Consider the following 26,488-nt stretch of genomic DNA (forward strand, 5'->3'; position numbering starts at 1 on the left):
CATCCCATTGCAGTGCTACTTGAAGGTTTCCAAAGAGAAACCTATATTTCCACGAACAGTCTTTTGTCATCAAACAGCAGATTCTTTATGTTGACCTGTGTATACACTGAAAACCACATGGAAAACATTCAAACAACATCAGATGTCTACTGTGGTGCTTATAGAACAAGCCTCTGTGTTGAGTCTAGGCTAGTCTTAAAAATGTGCCTGGATACCTACGCACCATCCTTGACATAGTGAGCCAAAGCAATGCTGACACCTCTCATAAAGAATGTGTATATATGGCTAATAATAGGCAAGATGGTCTTGGACAAAGTTCCCCAGGTTAATGGCTAATAATAGGCAAGAGGTATCTGATGTGCAAAAAACTAGACTCCTCGAAGTAACCACCTTGCACTCCATAGCATTGAGCTCTTAGACTCCCTGTCCGGAGCGTAGTTAGAAAGATAATTGTCTTTAAATCTACAGATACTCCCTGTACCGCTAAGCTTGTCAGTAGCATGAGCTGGCAAAAATGTAATGCCACAAAGAGCTGTCAATGACAATGTGGTAGTTGGCTACAAAAGGATGAAGCAGAACTCAGCTTTTTCTCATGCCACCAGAATATTGTCAATATGTCTTTTAAGAAAGCTTACAGAGGCTTTAATGCTCAAACAGAGTACTGCGGTATGTGAACATCGCTAACTTCACTTTCACAGTTGTCAACAGCTGTTCCAGTGTCTTGGAGGCGTTTCTAGGAACCAGAGCAATAGAGCTGCATTCTTCTGTCAGAAAGGCAGCAGGGTATTGAAAGTCACCATCCATGGTTGTTTATTTATTTATGGAATTGTGAAGGTCTAAATATAAATAAACCCTTGTAGTAATCCATGGAAGGAAGCATATTTTCTGCCCCACTGTCATAGTGTTGTCATTCATTGGTTGTGCAAACATCATTTCAAGATCATCAGAGAATTATCCAAAATGTGGATTGAAATGAGCAAACATTTGTGGGACATCCAAGTGTTCTACCTGGAACTTATCAAGGGAATGTCTATTCTCTTCATTGCAGATTTCAGAAATTGCCTGTTCCATGATGGGAGTTTTATATGCAGTCAATCCTGCCTACTTCACAGCCAGCACCGATGGCAAGGCTGATTGCATCATTGGCATCACAGTGCCCAAAGCTACGAGTTCAATAGCTCTGTTCTTGACAGTCTTTTTGTATTTGCTGAAAGCAGCACCAAATGAGTTCTGATGTCCACCAGTTCATGCACCAAGGCCACAGCCACTAATGCATGTAACGCTGGTGTCATTGGCTTTGCCCTGTGAACTCTCAAAAGCATTTCAAAGGGCAAGGGTGTTGATCTCCAGCATAGCCTTTATCGAACCTCCACTTGAAACAAATCATTGTTAGCTTGTTCATGACGAAGACTGGGACTCCTCCTTTCTTGCCTTAGTTCAACAAACTATTTGGGTATGCATCTGCACACACTTGTGAGTAGGTGTCCTGTTTAGATGCAAAATGCCACATGCTACTGTCACAGGGTGGCATGCTGTCATATGTACAGAAGTTAGAAGGACCCATGGCTAGAGCCTCGCTGGCATGAACTAGCAGTGTTAAGGAGATATTGCTGGGGACATAATCCAGATACTTTTTAAAGGCCAAGAAGAAAATGTAAGGATGAAGACTCTGCGGAAACAAGCATCTACCAAAACTGATCGTATAACCATATTTCAAATGCAGACCCTGTTAAAAAAGCTATATCTAACACACACTCCCTGCTCATATAATCATATATCAAACACAAACCCAGCTCATACACCCATGTGTCAAGTACACAACCTGTTCATACCAACTGCTCTCAAACATACTTTTTCAAGAGTCCCAGGGTAATCAGGGGTTACAGTGCTCTGACTGTACCAATCACAGCCTTTTACTACATTACTACTGAGCCCAAACTGAGCACTAACCTTACGGTTAATGAACTCTTACTCAGGAAATGGTGTAGGGTGAGAGAGTCATCAGAATGCAACAAACCAATCAATACAAATTGATAATTCATTGTTGAGCCAGTGATTTGTCTTTGAAAAAGTAGTACTTTACTAAATCACATACAACCTATTATTGTACATAGTATGTCAGATGGTTCAAAAACGTCTAGCATTTACTGGACAATATCCAAGGCTGTTCCCACGGAAAACCTATTTAACATAGCCATTGTGCAAAAACCCTGAACAGGCTGTATAGTTCTACTTGGGGAGAGGCTGGGGGGGGGGCTCTTTATTGATGCAGGATTTCCTCCAGAACTTCAGTACTTCAGTACTTCCCTCAAGGGGATGTGGCCGGCATCTTCTAGTGCCTTGATATTTCTTGGGCATTTAGTTTTGCAATAGAAATTGCTTTTTATTTATTTATTCCCTGCTTTTTGATTGTGAGGGCAGATAGTTCAGTTCATGCTGTGGGCACATTTTGGGAATCCCTGGGCCTCACCCTGGCAGAAAGGTACACATCTTTTCTGGGTGCGGAGGACATCTATCGCTTGTCCCGCATAAGTTCCTTCATGGCCCATCTCCTTCCAAGCAACATCTTCCTCATGCAAGGGTAACTCTGGTGTCCCTCTTGAGCAGTAAGACAGTGTTATCCCTCAAAGGAGGAGATAGGCTGTGTCCCTCCTAATGGTCTTGGACAACGTTCCCCAGGTTAATGGTCTCAAACCTGACAAGGAGCGTTGGTGAAGATACCCCAACCTTAATTCACAGAGAGTTTCTAAGTTGCCAATGATGTGGAGATACCTGATTCTGGCACATAACCTTTACACACTTGGCTGTTTCCTCTTTATATCAATGTTCCAACACTCATTTCTGATACCCTTTTCTAAGTAGTTCTTCCTCTTTTGCTAATTCCACTCCGACAAGTCCAGCCTAGGTCTTTGCTGCTAGGTGATAGCATGAAAGTAGAGTGGAGCTGGGAGTCTCCTGTCAGAGAGGGAGGCAGTCCCATTTAGCTATCTGTTAATCAGTGGGTGGTGGAGAGAGAGGAGGGCTAGGGAAACTCCCTAGATTTCAATGGGCTCTCTGTTCCCTTCCCTTTGTGCTTCACAGCCCAAACGACAAAGGATCCCTTAAGTGTCCTGGAAGAACCCTGAAATTCTCATCTGCTATCTGGGCACTCTCCAGCACCCTATTTAGGTACCACTTGGGTAGTGAAAACACAAAATGGATAACAATGTGACTATGGCCACATGTATCTCACACACTATTTACATTTGTTCCATGAACTAGAAACTTGATTGCTACCATCACTCACATCCTGATGAGCTGACTGTCACGGCTGGTCATGGCCAAAGTCTCAATAAGTAGACAGTGTACCATTCCAGACTAAAGAGACATGGGGCCTCATTCCGACCCTGGCGGGGACGGAGGAAGCACCGCCAACAGGCTGGCGGTGCTTCTGGGGCAATTCTGACCGTGGCGGTAAAGCCGCGGTCAGAAAAGGGGAACCAGCGGTTTCCCGCCGGTTTTCCCCTGCCCCAGGGAATCCTCCACGGCGGCGCTGCAAGCAGCGCCGCCATGGGGATTCCGACCCCCTTCCCGCCAGCCTGTTCCTGGCGGTTTACACCGCCAGGAAGAGGCTGGCGGGAACGGGTGTCGTGGGGCCCCTGGGGGCCCCTGCAATGCCCATGCCACTGGCATGGGCACTGCAGGGGCCCCCTAACAGGGCCCCATTCTGATTTTCAGTGTCTGCAGAGCAGACACTGAAAATCGCGACGGGTGCCACAGCACCCGTAGCACACCAGCAACTCCGCCGGCTCCATTCGGAGCCGGCTTCATCGTTGCTGGGGCTTTCCCGCTGGGCGGGTGGGCGGCCTTTTGGCAGTCGCCCGCCCGCCCAGCGGGAAAGTCAGAATGACCGCCGCGGTCATTTGACCGCGGTGCGGTCTTCTGGCGGTCTCCGCCCGGCGGGCGGCGCCTGCCGCCCGCCGGGGTCGAAATGACCCCATGGTCTTTTTCTTAATCCGTGCCACAATAACACCTTCACTGCACACATGTGACTGTGTGCTGAGAGTCAAAAATCTACAGAGCAAGAAGGGGAACATGCTATCCGGAGCCATGTATTGGACCTTTTCCATCCCAACAGTTGCGTCTCCCCAGATTAGAATGCCCTGGGGCTTATTCAACAGTGGGAGAAGCCCAGTCACTGGACTGCAAAAACCATGGGGAAAGTGTATCTACATTCTTGTGCTATAACCCTGCCCAGTGTAGTCAAATCCCCGTAAAGGGAGTGTAGGAAGTTGGCTCTGTATGTGCTATTTCAAAGTAAGGAATAGCATGCACAGAGTCCAAGGGTTCCCCTTAAGGTAAGATAGTGGCAAAAAGAGATAATACTAATGCTCTATTTTGTGGTAGTGTGGTCGAGCAGTAGGCTTATCAAAGGAGTAGTGTTAAGCATTTGTTGTACATACACACAGGCAATAAATGAGGAACACACACTCAGAGACAAATCCAGCCAATAGGTTTTGTTATAGAAAAATATATTTTCTTAGTTTATTTTAAGAACCACAGGTTCAAATTCTACATGTAATATCTCATTTGAAAGGTATTGCAGGTAAGTATTTTAGGAACTTTGAATAATCACAGTAGCATATATACTTTTTACATAAAACACAATAAGCTGTTTTAAAAGTGGACACTGCAATTTTCACAGTTCCTGGGGGAGGTAAAGTAATGTTAGTTTTTGCAGGTGAGTAAACCACCTACGGGGTTAAGATTGGGGTCCAAGGTAGCCCACCGTTGGGGGTTCAGAGCAACCCCAAAGTCACCACACCAGCAGCTCAGGGCCGGTCAGGTGCAGAGTTCAAAGTGGTGCCCAAAACACATAGGCTTCAATGGAGAGAAGGGGGTGCCCCGGTTCCAGTCTGCCAGCAGGTAAGTACCCGCGTCTTCGGAGGGCAGACCAGGTGGGTTTTGTAGGGCACCGGGGGGGACACAAGTCCACACAGAAAGTACACCCTCAGCACCACGGGGGCGGCCGGGTGCAGTGTGCAAACAAGCGTCGGGTTCGCAATGTAAATCAATGGGAGACCAAGGGGTCTCTTCAGCGGTGCAGGCAGGCAAGGGGGGGGGCTCCTCGGGGTAGCCACCACCTGGGCGAGGGAGAGGGCCTCCTGGGGGTCACTCCTGCACTGAAGTTCCGATCCTTCAGGTGCTGGGGGCTGCGGGTGCAGGGTCTTTTCCAGCTGTCTGGATTTTAGAGTCAGGCAGTCGCGGTCAGGGGGAGCCTCGGGATTCCCTCTGCAGGCGTCGCTGTGGGGGCTCAGGGGGGACAACTTTGGTTACTCACAGTCTCAGAGTTGCCGGAGGGTCCTCCCTGAGGTGTTGTTTTTCCACCAGTCGAGTCGGGGTCGCCGGGTGCAGTGTTGCAAGTCTCACGCTTCTTGCGGGGATTGCAGGGGTCTTTAAATCTGCTCCTCTGTAACAAAGTTGCAGTCTTTTTGGAGCAGGTCCGCTGTCCTCGGGAGTTTCTTGTTCCTCTTGAAGCAGGGCAGTCCTCTGAGGATTCAGAGGTCGCTGGTCCTTGAGAAAGCGTCGCTGGAGCAGGTTTCTTTAGAAGGCAGGAGACAGGCCGGTAGGACTGGGGCCAAAGCAGTTGGTGTCTTCTTTCTTCTTCTGCAGGGGTTTTCAGCTCAGCAGTCTTCTTCTTCGGTAAGTTGCAGGAATCTGAGTTCCTAGGTTCTGGGGAGCCCCTAAATACTGAATTTAGGGGTGTGTTTAGGTCTGGGAGGGCAGTATCCAATGGCTACTGTCCTTGAGGGTGGGTACACCCTCTTTGTGCCTCCTCCCTGAGGGGAGGGGGGCACATCCCTATTCCTATTGGGGGAATCCTCCTTCTACAAGATGGAGGATTTCTAAAAGTCAGAGTCACCTCAGCTCAGGACACCATAGGGGCTGTCCTGACTGGCCAGTGACTCCTCCTTTTTTTTTATCATTATCTCTCCTGGACTTGCCGCCAAAAGTGGGGGCTGGGTCCAGGGGGCGGGCATCTCCACTAGCTGGAGTGCCCTGGGGCATTGTAACACGAAGCTTGAGCCTTTGAAGCTCACTGCTAGGTGTTACAGTTCCTGCAGGGGGGAGGTGTGAAGCACCTCCACCCAGAGCAGGCTTTGTTTCTGTCCTCAGAGAGCACAAAGGCTCTCACCGCATGGGGTCAGAAACTCATCTCTCAGCAGCAGGCTGGCAGAGACCAGTCAGTCCTGCACTGAACAATTGTGTAAAATACAGGGGGCATCTCTAAGATGCCCTCTGTGTGCATTTTTTAATAAATCCAACACTGGCATCAGTGTGGGTTTATTATTCTGAGAAGTTTGGTACCAAACTTCCCAGTATTCAGTGTAGCCATTATGGAGCTGTGGAGTTCGTTTTTGACAGACTCCCAGACCATATGCTCTTATGGCTACCCTGCACTTACAATGTCTAAGGTTTTGCTTAGACACTGTAGGGGCATAGTGCTTATGCACATATGCCCTCACCTGTGGTATAGTGCACCCTGCCTTAGGGCTGTAAGGCCTGCTAGAGGGGTGACTTACCTATGCCACAAGCAGTGTGAGGTTGGCATGGCACCCTGAGGGGAGTGCCATGTCGACTTAGTCATTTTCTCCCCACCAGCACACACAAGCTGGCAAGCAGTGTGTCTGTGCTGAGTGAGGGGTCCCTAGGGTGGCATAAGACATGCTGCAGCCCTTAGAGACCTTCCCTGGCATCAGGGCCCTTGGTACCAGGGGTACCAGCTACAAGGGACTTACCTGGGTGCAAGGGTTGTGCCGATTGTGGAGACAATGGTACATTTTAGGTGAAAGAACACTGGTTCTGGGGCCTGGTTAGCAGGGTCCCAGCACACTTCTCAGTCAAGTCAGCATCAGTATCAGGCAAAAAGTGGGGGGTAACTGAAACAGGGAGCCATTTCTTTACAGGGAGTGACTGCTGGAGCAACCTGCCATTATATCTATTCATAATGGTTAGACCTGACAGCCTTAGGGTGGTCTTCCCCCCAATCTTTTTCTTTGTCTGCCTCACATTTTCGCAGTATCTTTTTGCTGGCCTTAGGACCAAAAGAACTTTACCACTGCTGAAAAGTGATAAAGTGCATGTGCTTCTCCCCTAAACATGGTATCATTAATGTATACACAATTGGCGTATTTAATTTACTTCTAAGTCCCTTGTAAAGTGGTATACCATATACCTATGGCCTGTAGATTAAATGCTACTGGTGGGCCTGCAGTACTGATTGTGCCACTAACTTCAGTAGCCCTTAAACATGACTTAGGCCTGAAATTGCAGAGCCTGTGTGTGCAGTTTCACTGCCACTTCGCTTTGGCATTTAAAACCCCATGCCAAGACTTGAACTCCCCTTTTATTACATATATGTCACCCCTAAGGTAGGCCCTTGGTAGCCCATAGGATAAGGTGCTATGTAAGAAAAAAGGTAGGACATGTACTTTTATGTTTTACATGTCCTAGTAATGAAAAACTCCCAAAGTCATTGTTCACTACTGTGAGGCATACTCCTATCAGAGGCCAGCATTGAGAATTCCTTAATACACTTTTAAGCTGTAATTCCTGATGAGAAAAGAGTAGCTGCATCATGTTTCATATCTTTGGATGGTAATTATACACCATATTTAATGGTAAAGTTAGATTTAGCATTACTATTTTAGAAAGTGGGCATTTCTCTGCTCTTACTGCTCTGTGTACCTTGCAGCCTGTCTCCAATATACACTTTGTGCTTTCCCTCTAGAAAGCCACAAACACAGGAAGGTTGGATGTGATAGAGAACTCATCTGCATTCTGATAGCTCTTCTTGGGCAGAAAGAGGGAGGGCACCTGACATTTACACTTTAATAGACAGTGTCCTCTGTCCCACACAAAGGGCTGATTACCACCTACTGGTAAGTCTGGAGTTAAGGCTGCGATGAGAGGAGGAGCCGTACATTTCAAGGAGCTGCCTTACAGTCACTCCCACTTCAAAGGCACATTTGGGTATAAGTACTGGAGCTCTGACCCTACCAAGACAAATCACTACTAGACCTGTGAAGAACTCTGCCAGGAGTAAGGACTGCGGTGCTACAAGGATTGCCACTCTGCTTGATTGACTGTTTTGAAGGAACAGCTTCACTGCTTTGCTGAGCTTACCCAGCTGCCTACTAATATCTTTCCTGCAGAGGATGAGGACTGGACTCATCCCACTTGAATCCGGAGTGACTCCAAGGGCTTGATGGCTTGCCTCCTGTTTCTGAGGTCTCAGGGCCATCAATGACTTCTTACAACTCTGTTTCTGCTGCTGGACTCTGCCATCTGGGAGTCTTACCCTTGCCTCAGGTGCCAATCCAGTCCTGGGCCTCACACATGGGTTTTGCAGGTGTTTCTCTGCAAGAATCTACACATCCAGGTGTTGCGTCATTTGGAACCAACGCAGTGCCCTTTGACGCCAACGCAGTGCTGATTCAACGATGATGCAGGATCCTACTGTGGGGTTCAATGATAACACAGCGCAGATTTGAGGGCACCCCTGCGAGGCTAACGCCGATGCATCTACCCGTCTGCATGGATCGGAACCGATGCATTAAGACTTCAAAACCGATGCTTGCTCCATCCAAGGTACTTTTTCAGTGGCTATGCCTCGGCCTGTAGCCGACCTGCCCTCCATCGCGGTCGGCCAGAACTTTGGATTCACCCTGGTCTAGCGCGACCTCAAGTAACCTTTTAGCACTATTAACTTCTGAGCACTATATTTGCTTTACTCTTAAAAAAAATAATATAACTACTTCTACTGATTGGATTTTTGTCATTTTGATCTTGTATTATTCAGCTAAATATTCTCTATTTTTCTAAAACATGTGTGGAGTCTTTTGTGGTGTTTTCATTGTGTTACTGTGTGTGGGTGTTGCACAAATACTTTACACATTGCCTTTTAAGATAAGCCTGCCTGCTCTGTGCCAGCTACTAAATCATGAGCACAGATTAATTTAAAGGGTGTATCTGACTTACCCTGACTAAGACTGTGGTCCCTACTTGAAGAGGTTGCATACTTCTCCCAACTACAGGCCCAATCTCGAACAATAATTCTCAACCCCTTGAGTGGTTTATGATCCATTTGTGCCACAAACGTGGCTTGTAACAAGTAATGCCTCAACCTGTTGAAGACCCATACCAAGTCTTTATCAATGGGAGCCCAGTTCTGTTCTCTAGATGAAAGTCTGAGACTGAGAAAGACTACTGGATGCTCCCCATCTTATTAAGAAGGACAATCACCGCCCTAGTTCCCTCATCAGAAGAATCAGTCTGCACGAAAAGGAGTTAACTGTAATCCAGGGTCATCAAGACCGGTACACTGCAGAGTGTGACCTTTAAGTCATCAAATGCCTTCTGACATTTATGGGCTGCTTACAGGCAGTCAGGACTGTCAAGAGGGCATGTTGTGGTGCCATAGTTAGTACAAAATTCTTGTAATGCACGTTAAAATCTAGAAAAGCTAAGTATGAGTTGTGAGAACCTCCCAATGCAAGACAACGTGTATTTTTACCTCCAAAGGGGAGATCCTTCCATTCCCCAGCTGATCTCCAACTTAAGTCACAGGTTACTGACCCACTTAGCACTTTGTAGCCTTATGGGTCTGGTAAGGAGAGTGCACATAGTGTGCTCCTCCTTACTACAGGGCACCAGTCTGAGTTGTAACCCATCATACAGAAGTATCTCCAGTGCACACTCATGATTGTTATTTGTGCTGAGATGGGAGATTAACAAACTACAGAGGTTGCTATAATGAACTTGAGGTAGGGATGCATGCTCTCCGGAGCCATGCAGGAGACCTTTCTCTGTCACAGCACTAAGCCAAACACACACCCTGTTTATAAAGTGATATGTCAAGGTAACACTGTTCATAAAGCCCTGTTTATGTAGCCATGTCTCAAACACACACCCTATTCACACAGCCATTCCTCAAGGATATCCCTCAAACACACTCTGCTCATTCAGTCATAAAACACTAATCCTAAACATGCACATACATTTTGAAAATGCACTCTAATACAGCCACATCACTAACACATACAGCTATCTATTACACACCTGGCATGCCCACCTGTAGCCCACATACACACCCTGTTTTTAATGGCATATCTCAAACATACACCCTGTTTCTACAGCCAGAATTCAAACACACACCCAATTCACACAACTAAATTTCAAGGAAACGCCCAGCTCAAGGATCCATTTTACAGATATACGCCTCACCATACCCCCATATCTCCAACATAAGCCTTGTTCATATAACAATATCTCAGACAAACATATTTGTCACATAGCGATGAGGCAAGGACACACCACAACCAAAATCTCTGTTTATTTGGTCATAAAGCACAAACCCTGCTCATAGTAACAGCTGAAGCAAATACATTACCTATACAGCTTCCTGTCCAGAAGACACTCTGCTAATATAGACTCACGTCAATCAAATGGCTGGCTTAAACAGCCACTTATGAGGTACACATTCTGCTAAATAAGATGTGCCACAAGACACACTCTTCTGAAAAAGCCACACCTGGGCCTTGTATTTTGCACATTCTGCCTCTACCAGCATTCACCCTTTTCATAAAGTCACACAACACCCAAGCAAACCTATTACAAAGTCACTCCTCAAACACACACCACAAAACAAATCCTCATCTCAAGCACACTTCTAAACCATACTTGCAGTAGACATAGAACAATATTTTAAGCACATATTGATCATAAAAAAGAAGGCAGACAATGACATTTAGTGAGTTCATCAATTCATTCCAATTCACAGACTAAGGGCCTGATTTAGAGTTTGGTAGAGGAATTATTCCGTCACAAACGTAACAGATATCCCGGGCGCTTTATTTCAAGTGACATAGCATATAATGCACTTGTAATAAAGTGGACACAATATCTGTCACATTTGTGATAGAGTAAACAATCTGCCAAAATATAAATCATGCCCTTAGTTTGCAATCACCCACAGATACCTCTGATTTTGGATGCATTTTCACTGTCATCATAAAAAATCCCCCTGTAGCACAGTGTGCCCTCATAAAGCACACATAACATGTGCACCATACAACATACTAGTCACAAAACAGGTTCAGTTAGTGCCCACGAACATGACAGCAGAAATGCTTTGCATGTTCATTGACATCAAGGCCTAATATCTTCCAAACTAAATGGACACAAGTCATCAGATTCTCATCATAAACCCTTCCCAGGCCCGGTTCCCATTCTCCAGTGCCAGGAGGTGCTGTTGTGGCACCAGGATATCTTCCTCAAAGTAATAAATCAGGTTCAAAGAGTGACTAGCTGGCACCAATGGCATTTGTTCTGCCTACTTGAATGCACTTCACAGATACCAGACCAGAAATAGACAGAGGTAGAATAAACGATAAAGATAACAGGTGGAACATGAAAAAAATAATTAACATGCATTTAGTACGTGGGGAGGCAGGAGGTCTAGGAGGAATCTATAGGAAGAATTGTATCCATACGAAAGAATGCTGAAGAAGGTCAATCCATAATTCTTCTGAGGGATATTTATTTCTATAGATTAGTTACGACTTACTCACAAAGCAGCATCAAAGGAAGAGAAGGAGCTCAAGTCATCACGTTAAAGGACTACAGAAATTTGAAGGAGATGGTTAAAAAGCCTGAAAGGGTTATCTTCCTAAAGAATTCGAATTCTGACACTACGTTCTGTAAAAATGTGGGTTTTGCCCTGGAAACAATTGTAAAAAAAGATAGTGCCTGCAACTCGCTGCACGCCTCCCAAATGTAACTGTTACTAATGTCAAGTGCTGTAGCAAACGAGAGAGGCAGGCTCACTTAGTGATCCCATCAAGAAGGTTAAAATGAGCAAAAGAAGGCTGCTATAGCAGCAGGTATGCTTCTGATGCTCTTAAGCTGTGGTCAATCCTTGTCGTTGAAGCTGCAAATTATAGAACTGATTCTGTTTCTAAAATGCCAGAGGTAGGGCCTGAGTTAGATATCGGCAGAGGGGAATACAAACGTAACGGATATCCGGTCCGTCATATTATGGTCCCATTATATTCTATGGGGGTCGTAAAATGGCAGACTGGATATCCATCATGTATTTTTACAGTATTCCATCTGCCAAGATCTAAATCAGGCCACAGTCTTATGAAGTGCCTTACCTGAGGCATAAGAAAGTAAGAGGGTGCCATTAGTTATTTTCCAGGTAATCATGAGTAACAGGGTGGTGATATATTCAAAATAAGAGCATATTTTCGACTTTTAAAAAATAAATATAGAAAGGAAAACATTAGTTTTCTGAAAGTATCAGTATGCATTAATCAGTAAAAACGAAAACTGAGAGCCTTAATGATACAGTATCTTGAGTGCACTGTTTCTCTCTTTCTGAGTTGGGAACAATCTCATTGGCTCCCTTCGTTTGAATCATGGAAACCTCCTGTATCAAGATGTTTGTATGAGGGGGGAGCAGTGAGGGACTGGTGGGGTCATCCGTGAACCATGTGGGAGAAACTCGATCAGATGATCAGAAGTAAGTAACCTCCCTCAATCTGCACAAAAAATCTGACACCAAGGTCCCACTGGGATGTCATGAACTTCTTTGCAAACTTTCATAATGGCTTTGATGTTCTAGGTGTAGGGGAGGAGGTTATCTAGTAATGTTTACTGCCTATACTTGAGTGTCTGCTGAAGCAACAAAGAGAAAACAACTGTGAGGTAGATTGTGGCAGTTGGCATAGCCCGATAAAAACATAACTATAGCTCAGAACTTCTTGGATTACTGATAAAAGTGTCTTCTTGGTGAGGCAGATTGTGAGGCATGGGTTATGACCACAACCAAGTTTGCTTATGCCACTCAAGAGATCTATGTGACTTCTCTCCAATGAGCTGAAGCCAACAACTAAGGGATTATTGGCAACGCTGTCTTGTAGACTATCAGAAACCCCAGTAAGGTGCATTCATTTATGGTGCTGGAGTACCACTCCCAAGGAAATTAAAGGAGTCACTACGTTAACTGTATCAAGTCCTGTGTGGATCAGCTCTTTAGCAGTGTGTTTTCCATTTTACAGCTGCTGAGAAACGGCCCTCTAATGAGTTCCTGTATGGTGGGTGCTGGCTTTTCCTTTAAGGCTTGAGAGTATCATGGAAGCAGATAAGTTCCTTTTTATATCCTGGTTCAAAGTTTCTATATGTGCACAGCTTGTAGCCTAAGAATATAACCTTTCTATCTTGGGGTGTTGTCGTATAAGTCTAACATTTCTGCAACTTACTGATTCACCAGACTTAGATGGGAAGTATGGCTTAGCTAGAGCTAGCCTGATCTCCTTTGCCATCTGTCTCCCAACCATAGGCATGGAATGGGGCTTCTATCAAATAAGTTGGATCTTGATGTGTAGCACATCATAAAAATGCATAACGTTTTCAGACTCATGGTTTCTAGCGATCGGGTATCTCACTGAACAGATTTTTTTTTTTTGTGGGTAGTGTTTGATTGCATTTATTAAGATTCGGCTCCCTTCTTTATCCCAGGTGTTATAAAAAAAAAAACATGTGTTTCAGAAGGTGGGTCTTCTGGAGTAGAGAAATCTTCTTTTGGTGATGTATCTATACCAGATATATTTCTGTAGGACTGGAAGAAGACCCATAGCTGTGTTCTCTCCATGTCATGGTTTCATCATGCTCATCCTCAATGAGATATGTTCTGCATTGTTATCAGAATTAAAGTTATGAGAATATTGAAAATGCCTCTGGCCGTGAGTTACTGCTGATGAAGGACATATCCTGTTATACTAAGTAATTTGCTGATATTCTTCTGGCATTAAATAAATCATGTCTGTTGTTGCTGCTCTTCAGGCAAAACAAGGTTACATTAAGACCGGTTCTGAAAAATAGTTGTGATATCAGCTTGGAGTGAGACAAGGACAGAATTGGCAGGGATAAGCTAGAAAAGCAACAAAGGCGCTGAGTTTAGCAAATGCCAAGGCAAGACAGCATTGAACAAAACAGTGTGAAGGACATGGTGGCTTTTATGATGTTCTTAGGCTTGGGGGAGCCCCACATATTTGGTGGTCACTAGTAAAGGAATATTTTAGATTCTACCTAAAACGCACTGAGTACAGAGTTATTTTTTCCAAATAGTGAGTAGAAGAGAAGAAGCAGGATCATCGGGCCTTGGTACTTATGTTAAACCTGCTATTGAAGGTGATCCTGTCAGATTTTTATTTTTAGTTGGGATGAAAGACATGGGCAGGGCAGGCTAAGGGTAGAAGCTGTCTGAATTAAAGTAGAGCTGAGTGACTGCGTGAGCCAACACAACAGGAGTTCCCACCAAGGCCATGCCAGAGGTCCCAGTTTAGGGCATAATAAAAATGGCCAATAGGGCACCTTGAAAGACCTTTAGCTACTCCCAAGATGCTGTCTGCAGAGGAAAACTGACCTGGAGAATATCTGTCTACTACAGGTATGGGCCTGGCCTGAATCAGAGACATAGGGCCCGAATCACAAAGGTAAAGATAGACTTTTGGTCTAAATTTAGACCAAAATTCTAACCTTATGATTTTTCAGTATTCATAAAGATAAGAAACCCTCAGAGGTGATGTAAAGATATGACTCATATCTTACTTCTCTGAATACCGAAAAGCTGTAAAGTTAACTTTTGGTCTAAACTTGGAATAATAGTCTATCTTTACCTTTGTGAATCGGGTCCACTGTGTCCCGCCTTTGACCCTTTTCTATGCTTTTTAAATTTATCATGATACGAGGAAAAACGCCAGCATCTGTTATGTTATATTTGTTGTTATGGCATCTTTTGTAGATGGATATTGACTAAAGGCTACTAGTAGACAAGCTCAGCTCATACATTTAGATTGTGATATTTACCCATGTGAGGCCATAAAATGTTTCTTTATTTCTCAAACATGCTTTAGAGTACCTGACATTTTATTACCTTTTTTAAAACTCTTTATGATAAAGCACGATACAAAACTTAAAAACTGCAGTATGATTTGTAAAATGGTTACAACATACCAAAAGGGCAACAATAAAAGAGAAAAAATAATTTGGGAGAAAGGCCAAGGTGGAAAGAGAAAATAATTAACACAATGTTAATCATGTGCACATTCAACAGTTGCAAATAAGTACATGTCTAAAAAGGCCAATGTCCTAAATCAACCCTCAGCAACTGTAGATGGGAGACCACATTTTTTGTGAATCCAGGGCAGTGCAATTGTCAAGATACAACTGTCCCAATGAAAATGAATGCAGATAATTCACAGATCAATGGCACTTAAAACTAAAAGCACTCCAATTTGTTCTTGACTTTGCAAAAAAAGGCTTCAATCCTGATTTTGTGAATATCGGGATCCAAATCAAAATTAACAAGAAAAGATTTAAAAACTCAGCTTGGATACTAGGAGCTGTGAAGCGTAAAGAAGGTACAGATATTTAGTGCCTTTATGGACCTGTCATGTTCACTAATAAAATCAAACAGATCTGAGCCAGGAACCACACCAGTGAACCTGGTTACAGTGAACATGCATTGCAAAGAAATCTTCTGGATGCAGCTGGCGGCCTGGGAAGTATTCATGATGAGGAATATGCACGAAGAAGCATCAGTTACAAATGTATGATAATATGGATTCTGTTTGCACACACTAACATACAGGCCAAAGATACAGTGTGCACATACTACTGCACATCACAGCATAAATGCGGTGTTCACACACAGGCCACCCCAGAAATACATTTTACACAGACTAAGACACAATAATGCGTAATTATGCTAACAATAACATATGTAGATCATAGCACAGATACAATGTGCATATAGTAGGGAACAGGCTATGGCATAGGACATATCTGCCATTGTATGCACAGGTCGACCACAGTACAGATGCAGTGCACACACATTGGCATATATAAGTGACAGTACAGATGTAAACCTGATGAAAAAAGGCAGATGCTACTGGTTCATGTGTACCAAACAAATGTCCTATACTATTTCCATACATAATGCCATCTTCCTGTTTTTCTGATCAGCGAAACCAGAAACCAACAATCAACCCTGGTCAGTTTACTTACAGGTGGGCCTGGGTGTCCGGGCCCTCCAGGTACTCCTGGTAGTCCGGGGAGGCCTCTGTCTCCTAAAGACCCCTTTTCCCCAATTGTTGCCTGAAACAGAAAGAAAAGGTTTAAAGTCATGGATTGACTGTCATTGACATAGTAAGTTAAAGCACCCAAAATCTGGTTAGATACATGACCAACAAAGAACAAATGATGAATACAAGCATGAGTAAGAAAAAACATAGGTGGACGCAAAGGCTGTGAAAGCACTTAACAACGCGCCAGGGCTTTGAAAACGTCCAACAGATGAATACATTAGAAGGCTATGAAAGCGCCCTACAAGTAGACATAGAAAGGTCGAGAAAGCCCCCATTAGGCAAATACAGTAAAATATTGAAAACCTCCAATAGATGGGTACCATAAAGCAGTATAAGAATCCAACAGACACCTGCAATAAAGGTGTGCAATCAACAAATGGCTGTGATTAAGATATGTAATAATGTGGAAGGGATAAAGCCAAGAAAGCCTCTGACAATAGATAAATGTAAGCAGTGAAAATCCCCAAGTGACTTGAATAAATCGCTGAAAGGTTGGATACAATATCCCCATTGGTAGCTTTTAACAAGCAGATAGCGTAACACAAAATAAGGCTCCATCAGTGGATAAAGACAAGGCCACGAAATCACCTAAAAAGCCAGCTTTAGCGATGTGGATATCTACAGTGCCAAAGGGCATTTAACAGATGAATATGCACGAGGCCAGAGAGCATCTAAGAGGGATGCCTGCATAGCCACAGGGCACGTTCGGATGGGTACAACACCACAGAGGTTAGAGCAAATATGTCAGGTGGATCGAAGCAGGATGAAGAACGTTTCCAATGAACAGATTCATGCAGGGTGCCCGAGCATCAGAGACATGGATTTCGCACAGTATACAGGGATTTATGGGAAGAGCACACAGCACATTCGGACAATTGAGATTAAATGCCCAACTCGATAAACGGTAAGGGCTTCAAAACAATGTTTTTCAAGCATAGAAAATGTAGTTCATTAGTGATGATGAGGCTGAATGAAACGCCCGTCCAGTGGTTTCAATCCTGGGGGTATCACAAGGGATTGCAGTATCGTAAATAGGTACTAACACTTTATAAGGAATGAAAGGAGTGAATACACTAGTGTCACAGAAGAGAACGCAACACTGGGGAAATGTTGGATGACAAATGAATAGCAGGGCCAAACTTGGAAACGGAAAAGCCCAGCACTTTGCTGGAGGTCTTGCAGCATGTGGTTGAACGTGTATATACCCTTCTCTCAGTGACAAACACATAGAATATGGCATGTAAATCCATAGTAGATACAGGACCAGTGACACAATAAGTCACAAGTCAAGGCTGGCTTTACCAGACCACCATAAATGGTCACATGAGAGGTCCAGATTGCAACAAATTGCCTCAAAAGGGATTCTTGCTAGAAGAAAGGGAGCTTTCAAATGACAAAGAGTAACTTTGCCTATGGCTGACAAAAATCTCTGCACCAGGACAATTAAGATATGCTCATATACTTACCGGTCCTGGAGGTCCTATCGGCCCTGGTTGCCCTGGGCTTCCTGGAGGTCCCTAGAAGAGATTGTATGTTTAATCAGAAATGACAAATGGAGGATGTTATGTTATGTTAAATTAATATCTTGTGCACACATATACCCAAAGTTTTCTTGGCACTAAATTCAGACTGAAACCTGAGAACTGCGCTCTGAAACACCGGAATTTACAAGTTAAAAAGGTAAGTTTTAGAGTTTTCCTAAAAAGGAAGAGTATATTCCTACTACTATAGTTTTCAACTGGAGGGGTAGTGAATTCCACATTACACAAGATCATTACCATTAAGAGTATAAGTGCTAGTGCGATATTTGTCTTTCTTCTCACAGATTGTTGGCACTGTGTGGGGAGAACAGTTGGGGAGGACTGAAAATCTGCAACTTGTCTGGGTAAAATACACCAAATTCAGCACAGCACCTTGTCACCTGATCCCAGTGTGAAGTCTGTGAATCCTGCCAGCACAGCAAGTCCTTCTTGGAGAAATTAGAAGTGCATGATCTGTGCAACCTGTGAGCTCTCTAAGGACACAGACGACCTCATCCAAAACTTTTTACAGAAACTTCACCTCTGAAAACTGAGCTGTGGAGGAGCTGTGCATAGTGTGTACTACCTATACCTAGCCCGTCCTCTGACATAACGTTCTGCAGCACCTCCAACTTCGAGAAAGAGGCACTGCCAGAGCTGTGCACTGCCTGTGCTCTCCACACTGTTCCTGTATTTTCCAGAACTTCTAGATTCCAGAACTGCCTCCAGGGACAAGTTGATTTTCTAGGTCTGTAATCCTTCTTTCCTCCACAACCAGCGTTCATTCACCACTTTCGACAGTACCTACACTCTCTGCAGGAACAGTAAGCTCCTCTTATACTGATGTGCTTCTCTGCTTTCCCAAGTGCATCTGATTGGATGAAGCTGGGGCTCCATAATCTTGATATTGATCTTATTTAGTCTAACCATGCAGCTTTATATGTGAGCTTCCCCGCAGCTTGTGCCTATTCACCACTCCATACACCATCAAAGACTCATAAACGTTTAGTGTGTAGGAGCCATCCTGTGTATGATCTCCTTACATGGCTCGTGGTAGCCCTCCGCCTCTTAATGGAAGAAACTTCAGATATGGAGTCTCTATCAGGCTTTAATATACTAGATAAATTAGAGCCATTTTGGGCAGTTTAAAAGTGATGCCTGGAAAGACAGACTGAAAACAATGAACTTACTGCATGACCAGGAGGTCCAAGTCGTCCTTGGGGTCCCATGGGACCAGTGTCACCCTACGGGATTGACAAAGTCAAAGGTCAGTGATTTCTCCACGGATTGCATTTTATCAAGAAAACTTACTTATCGGAGAGCTGCTTACCTCAGGTCCTTGTCGGCCAGCAATTCCAGGTGGGCCTGGTGGACCACAATCTCCCTGTAACAAAATAGAAGGCAGTTAACTCTCAGGCAATTCGAAACGTATGACACAATGCACAGTACATGATCCACTTGGGAAAGTGACTATTCCCCATCCTGCCCACAAGATGTGGGGGCCTCCGGGTAGTCTTCGTCTGCTCAGTAGGTCCCCTATGTCCTTTATGTGGGGGAATGCTGCAGATGTAGCTTCCAATAGCGATCCCTTTCCTGGAAATGATGACTCCAGGTCAGCCGTGAAAAATTCCTCCGACATAAACATCTACGTTGATTGCCAATGCACCTTCTCTGCTGACAAGTTCTCTTTTTGACAACTACCTTGAGCTCTGATGATCTAACTTCATTCTGTGCTGCTGAAAAAGCTCCCCCCCTCACCCCTGGCCCACCAGATGGGTATCTACGTGGGAATGTGACCTCGGAAGTTACTCTCTACGTATGCCACTCTGTAGAGAGGCCTCTCCTGATGGATAATACTGAACTAGGCTTGAGGAATTAATGAATACATACTAGATCACCACACAGTGTGCATCGGAGAAGGAGCCGCTCTGGGGTACTAAAGACCCAAATATCATTAATAAAACATGAGTAGGAGTTCTTTCTAGTTTACCTTCCTCCTACTTTAATAGAAAGAGATCCAAGGTCTATACCAAAAATTCCATAAGTGGATTCTACCAATGGAAAATGGCAATGACCCTCTCTCTTACACCAAAACAAATTGAAAATATTATTAGGAATGGAATAATAAAACTTGGTACAAATGTTAGGGAGCTATTTAGCCTGAAACAAAAAAAAAGTGAAAAACATATATATTTCAACCTTATGTTCAAAAAAGTTTCGAGTTGAACTCTGAATAGGGAAAAGGATGAACACTTGATGACATAAATATAAACTAAAACTAACTCTTTTACAAATGAAACATCCAAGAGGAAAACATTTATCCAAATCTGCAAATATGTGAGCAAGTAAGTAAATAAACAAATATAACCAATGCCAAGATCGCACCATGAACCACAAACACATGCACATAGAAAATAGAAGGTTGAAATACGGCGTATAGGAAACACTCCTAAATTCTCAGCGTATCTGCAGAACAAAAGTCCAGCCCCAGTGAGATTATTACACAGTCACTTTTTCCAAATAGACCCTCAATTGCAGTCCACATAATTTCACCAATATGGGTGAAGTGTCACAGTCGTATGACGCAAAATTTCTCAGTGTTTGTTTTGCAAACAGTTTGTGAGCTTAGGGGACTGTGAATTTTACAAAATAAAAGTAATGCCACCCATACTGGCATTTTCTGCAACATGGAGCTGTTCCTAGTGCTGCAACAGGCTGGCAGGGACAGTGAGTGGACTTAGCAGCCACCCTCCGTCCACTGCTCCAGACCCCCCACCCTGGGCAAAGTTTTCAGTGCTGTCCACCCTGCCTAATGTGCCACTGAAACTTACTTCTAGTCAGCATTCTACCAAGTCCCTCACCCCTCGTTTACTGGTTACAGCAGTCACCATCCAATTTCCTGCACTGATGTTCCGCCCTTAGGACATACTGTGACAGGAATCTGTCACCTACATGCGCTGGGCTTCTTTAACTCCTCCTTGGTTATTGAGCGAAGTCGAGAAAATTTGACCACATTTTCCAAGAAGGAAGTCTCCCAAATTTGCAGACCAAGAAGCATTATGCACACCCCTAGACGACTTCCTCTGGGACACTTGAGAGATCACCGTGGTGCGTCAGCAGGCAGGTCCCTGCCCAAGCACTCAACATCACTTATCACCTTCCAGAGACGCAGGGGGTCCAGGACTCCAAAGCCCAGATTCCCTTACCTCTGCTATATGGCATGATGCCATTCCACGCAGCGCAGGAGGCCAGAAGAGATGTGGGGAGAGGGCCACCAGGACCACCAGGACTCTAAGGCCCAAACTCCTTTGCTGCTGCCAGGAGATGGGGACCTAAGCACTATATAGCGTGGCGCCATGCCCCACAGCGCAGGATGCCAGCAGAGTTGTGGGGAGAGGGCCACCAGTTTTCCAAGGCCCAGATTTCCTTGCTGCTGCCAGGAGGCAGGGACCTAAGTGCTGTATAGCGTGACGCCATTCCCTGCAGTGCGGGATGCCGGGAGAGACACAGGGAGAGGTCCACTAGGACCCCAAGGTCCAGACTCCCGTGTACTATATCATGATGTTTTTCTCTGCAGCACAGGACATGCCCTGGCTGTGCCTGGGCAAAGACTGGTCCCATCTTTGCACCTATCATGTGATCCTATCACATGGGGGCATAAGGAAACTCATCACAGTGCTATTTATCACACTGATTCCGACCTGTGGCACAACAACACATAGAGCGCAGGACCGCTGCCCGGCAGATCTTCAGGCGTCACTCATGGATGCCCTTTCGATCCGTGCATTGCAGTATGTCAAGGTAGTCTCACGCAACCTACCTTTTCATTTTACACAATATAACTTCTTACACCAGACATGTCTCACACAGAGACGCATCAAGCAGATATTCCCTGCGTCCTCCCTCAGGGATTCCTAAGATGTTGGGCATCTGAGGCCAGATTTTTTTCACATAGCGTGGAACTGTGGGGTGGTCCAACAGGCCTGGGAAGGAGTCATGGGCACCACCGCTGCTCTGGTGGAGCCCTTAACCCCTCTCTCACCTGAATCGTGCTTACTCAGACTCCAACCGAGGGCCAAAAGGGATAAATACTTGCACAATGTATATATCTCACTTTTGTCCTTTCTAAACGGCAAATTGCAATGTTCTGGAAAACTACCGCAGGGCCAGATGTACAATGCTGGCTTACCACACTGCTGAGGTGGGCAAAGGCAGAGTGAGACGTCCTTCAGGTGATGTGTGTGTTTGTGTGTGGGCGGGAATGCAGGTGGCTGGTGCTGGCTACACATACATTTGAAAGTTGGAGAAAATCGACACGACTGCCCTACACTGCCCCCTGTTCCCAAATAACTCCTGTTTATCTTTGGTGTGTTGGTGATAGCCACCCATGCGTCCTCCCCTGGTGGAACAAAGACTTGCTACTGCATGCAGCAGATGTGAGATGAATTTCCTGGGATGGGACAGTTAAGGATACACGTTGGACCTCACAGTCTAGGTGAGTTACTGGAGGGTGGCAAGTCATGTAGGGACATAAACTACACTCACAGTTACATGTTCATAAAGAAAGAGAAGGTGGGTGGGTATCCCTGAATACGCATACGGAAGCCTCTGCTTCCCCAACAGCTGAGGTCATGTATCAATATAGTTCGCATCACATCTAGACAGGAGCTTCATTTTTCTTCACATTCTGTTGCATTCTAGGCTAAGTGAGCGATGTGCCTAGGTTTAAGGTGACTCCACTGTGTTTTTCCTTCAGACTGTTCACTACCATGGTTTTCTTTGACAATGTCATGTAAGTGTTGGAACTGATATGCTCTTTCAACTTTACTTCTTTTTTGGCTTTTTTGTTTTTCAACGATAAAATCAATAAAGGCATTTTTTTTAAACTTGGATTGCTGGAATATCTCAGACATTAAGTTTAATGTATTCAATAATGATCCGTTTATCTTTGTCGAAAAATATGATATTGCTATGGTCCGAGAAAACTGGGTTTGTTGAGGTCATTATTTGAGACGGATAGCAAAGCTTTTGCATTCCTGAAATGGATTCTATATGTGGCCGAGCTTGAGACGGGGTTAGCTTATAATGGACCGGATACAGTGATGTCCAAGATTATGCTGATTGCTTTTATCTATCAGGAAATTCAAGTTATCTGGGTTGTACTCTTTAATATTTTAAATATTTGTTTACCTTATTCCATTCTATAATTCAGATAATGTACTAAATATGGAGGGAGATATTTATATCCTTTTTTATGTTTTAACTGCTCTACAGAAAAGTTCCCCCTCAGTCACTAATGACTGTAATGTTATTTTGGAGGGGTACTTTAATGCTAAAATGGATCTTACTGTCACCGGATGTGACCCTTTCCTAATTCGGGACAAGGTGCCAATAAGTCTAAGAGCAGACAGTAGAGGGATCAAGCTATTTAGATATTTGATAAAGGTTGGTCTCCAGAATATGGCCAAAACCCTGGGGAATGGGGCAGACCTGAGGTCTACTTTTACAGGCTGGGGAAAATGCTTGGTTATAGATTGTATTTTTGTATCTAAGTGAATGAATGAGTTAGCCTATTCCGGGGAGATGTTTTAAAATTTAATGAGTGGCCATAACCAAGTTGATTTCACACTTTATTTACCATCGGGCTTAGGGTTGCCTTCTCTAAGAGGGATCAAGAACTTAGAGAGCGCTGAGAAAGGGTTATGGTTGAGATGGAGGGGTGTTCATTTCCTGACCCTGTTAGGGATCCCCATTAAGTACTAATTTTGACCTAATCAATGGCTGCATGTTGACTCTTAACCAATCCTCTCTTTCTATTATGGAGACATTTTCCAAGCTCAATAATTTTATTAATTCAACCTTTTTAAGTATAGTCTCTATTCAGAAGCCCCACCAACCGGGTTGATTGTGGATTTGTAAAATAGGCAGCAATAGATTACGCTGTACCTTGAAATGTGCCCCCAGAAATCAAGCCAGTTCAGCCAGTGCCATAGCAGCATACAATATGAACATTTCTGAAAGGAAGGCTGCCATTAAGGATGATATTTGTGAAACGCTCATTAAGGCGTACACAGACCGAGATCCAATAGCCTTTGGGAACATTGTGAATGCCAACAAAAACAAGTGAATAACTCGAGTCACATTGACATCAAAATAAATGCTGAAAGCTGAATCGAGCATTTTAGCTATATTTATTCCTTTGGTGCTGATGGTGTGAAGGAGACCCCTCAATATTTATGGTAAATAGTAACTTCTTGCTTGAGGTGGTTGGGGAGGCTATCTCTGCTAGTCCATCTCATAAGGCTCTCAGACCTGATGGGGTACCCATGGATCTATACAAACAAAATATTGAATTCTGGGGGACTCTCATTACCAACGTCCTGAACGCTTCTGTCAATACTAGCATACCAACCTCATGACAGACTGCCATCATTGTTACAATTTACAGGAAGGAGAACAAACAACATCTAAAGAGGTATGGCCAATCTCCCTAATATACTCTGTGGCCAAAGCAGTTGATCTATCATTCTTCATAGGACTGAGGATTAGGTCAAAGAGAACAATGTGATTAACATGTTGCAGTATGGCTTTAGGGAGGGTCTGGGAAACCAAAACAGTGGTTGAACTTACATCTAATTATCGAAAAGTGCACAACTGCATAAAGGGGGCCCATTTACCTTTCCTTAATGGACTAACAGTCCTGTTGATCAGGTAAACCAATCACAGCTGTGAGACATTTTGCTCTAGATGGGTCTACCTAATTCCATTACATACTTTATACAATGTAATCCTACACATTTAGGTGTGGCCGCCTGTGTGAGGCATGGTTTGGAGGGGGAACGCACTGAGCTCTTTAGCGTATCCACAGAGGTTCCTCAAGGCTGTGTCCTTGTCCTGATTTTATTTGTTTTGTATATTAACAGTTTGAATAATTTTCTAATTGTAAAAGGTAAAAATCAACTTAAGGTGGTCCTATGCCTATCCCGGGACTGCTTTATTCAGATGATTCTGTTTTAATTATGCATACCCCTAACGGTTTGAGAGGTCTAATTGAAAGCTTTGTTAAGTTTATGGACAATTTTGACCTTGAGACCAACATCTGTGAAACACAATGTATGGCCTGTGGTCTCCAGTGATCCGAGGTTAGACCCCTCACCATTAAGGGAAAGCCCACGTATTTGGGAGTGAATAAATTTACGTATTTGGGAGTGACCTTTGATGCATGGAGTTCCTGACTACCTTGAATCTCGTAAAAAGGTCCACGTTTAATCAGCCTGTGGAGGCTGTCTTTGAGTTAGCCAGGAAGATGGGGAATAAACCTATGTCACCTATTTTAGAAATGTGTAAACATAAGTGCGTCAAAGGAATGAACTGTGGGGCCTCCAATTGGGGTTATCAAAACTGCTCGATGCTACAGCAGGAGGAGAATCTCTTTTGTAGGTTGCTGCTAGGACTCCTGCCATTGAGCATGCATTTTTGCATACAAGGAGCTGGCGCTTAATTACATTAAAGAACACAAAATATTGGCTCTGCTTCTCCTTTGGATTTCATTGTGGGGAAATAAGCTGACTCATCTGACTCACACCAATGGCCTGGGGTGTGACTGGGGCCTTTAATTTATTGGTTTATATACATTAGGTAAATCACAGAATCTCTGAGTAAACCTGACATGGTAACTTCTCCGCATTTGACTGTTAACGGGGACAGACCAAAGGTTAAAAAAGTCTATTTATGTCACTCTCTAGGGTGAAACGAGACGTGGGCAAAATGAAAAGGACTATGTTATGATTCAAACTTGCAGTGGGATGGAACCTTATTTACATTCTGTGAAAAACATGTAGGAAAGGTCTTTGTTGACTACATTTTGGCTAGGCACCGCTAGGTGCCATTAGTGCTTACCTCTAGGGCAATAAAATTCGTCATCTGTAATCTGCCCATGTGATGAGGTTTCTGTGCAGAGTTTGACGCATTTTATCTTTTTTTGTAAACAATATTGTAAATATTAGGTGCCTTTTAAAAATAAGATGTTATTGCTAATTCCTAAATCATATGGTTTTATCAGCACAAACCTATACTTTCTTTTCTACGCATGTTGTCTAGTCCCCCAATGTTTTTGCGGTTGGGAACTTTTTGAAAAGTGCTTTTTGGTTACACACCTCACTGAATTTTTAAGAACTGATTTTTTTCTGTTTTTGCTGTTTACTTTTATAGGTCATGCGCTGTTTTTGTCTGTGCTTTTATGATTGTCTTGAAATAATCGAGTAAAGCTTATTAATTGATTGATTGATGTCTCAGACGCTGTTCTAGCATGATCAGCATCACATGACTCAGTTCTTCATAGTCCTTGCTGACAGAAAAGATTTATTGACATCATAAAAAGATTTGCTTACCTTCATTCCTGGAAGTCCGGGATGTCCTGGTTTTCCTTTCAAGCCCTTCAAGGAGAAGCGGAGACCATGACAAGAGTCAGAATGAATTTTAAGAATCTGCAGCTGTGAATCCCACTTTGTCCCATTGATTCCTATCCTAGTCCCTCAAAACCTATGTGAGGATTTCAGAAAATGGCATGTAATGTTTGTGAAATGTTGTTAGCAGCAGAGTGCAGAGTGAAGTAATTCTCTGATTGCTTGATACCTTTTGTGTGCTTTACCTCGTTACCTTGATAGTGGTGATTTCATCTCTACCCCACCTCCCAGTAAGAAAGTATCCCTCTGGCTTACCGTATGGCCCTTGATACCTGGGCTTCCAGGCGGTCCTGGTGGGCCCTAGAAAAGA

At 44.0% G+C, this 26,488-nt stretch overlaps 1 protein-coding gene across 4 annotated transcripts in view; it reads right to left on the reverse strand.

Moving 5' to 3' along the window:
• The window catches only part of COL16A1 (collagen type XVI alpha 1 chain), a 717,464-nt gene that overhangs the window by 54,252 nt on the left and 636,724 nt on the right, over positions 1-26,488 (reverse strand). For all 4 annotated transcript variants that reach the window (XM_069223294.1, XM_069223295.1, XM_069223297.1 and 1 more), the window contains 6 exons: positions 26,434-26,478; positions 26,104-26,148; positions 19,044-19,097; positions 18,904-18,957; positions 17,660-17,710; positions 16,114-16,203 (listed from right to left, as the gene is read on the reverse strand). In XM_069223294.1, coding sequence (XP_069079395.1) covers positions 16,114-16,203; positions 17,660-17,710; positions 18,904-18,957; positions 19,044-19,097; positions 26,104-26,148; positions 26,434-26,478 — 339 coding nt within the window. The remainder of the gene's footprint in view (positions 1-16,113; positions 16,204-17,659; positions 17,711-18,903; positions 18,958-19,043; positions 19,098-26,103; positions 26,149-26,433; positions 26,479-26,488) is intronic.

The sequence above is a fragment of the Pleurodeles waltl genome, chromosome 3_1 (genome assembly GCF_031143425.1).
Source record: "Pleurodeles waltl isolate 20211129_DDA chromosome 3_1, aPleWal1.hap1.20221129, whole genome shotgun sequence".
In the NCBI taxonomy this organism is placed as follows: domain Eukaryota; kingdom Metazoa; phylum Chordata; class Amphibia; order Caudata; family Salamandridae; genus Pleurodeles; species Pleurodeles waltl.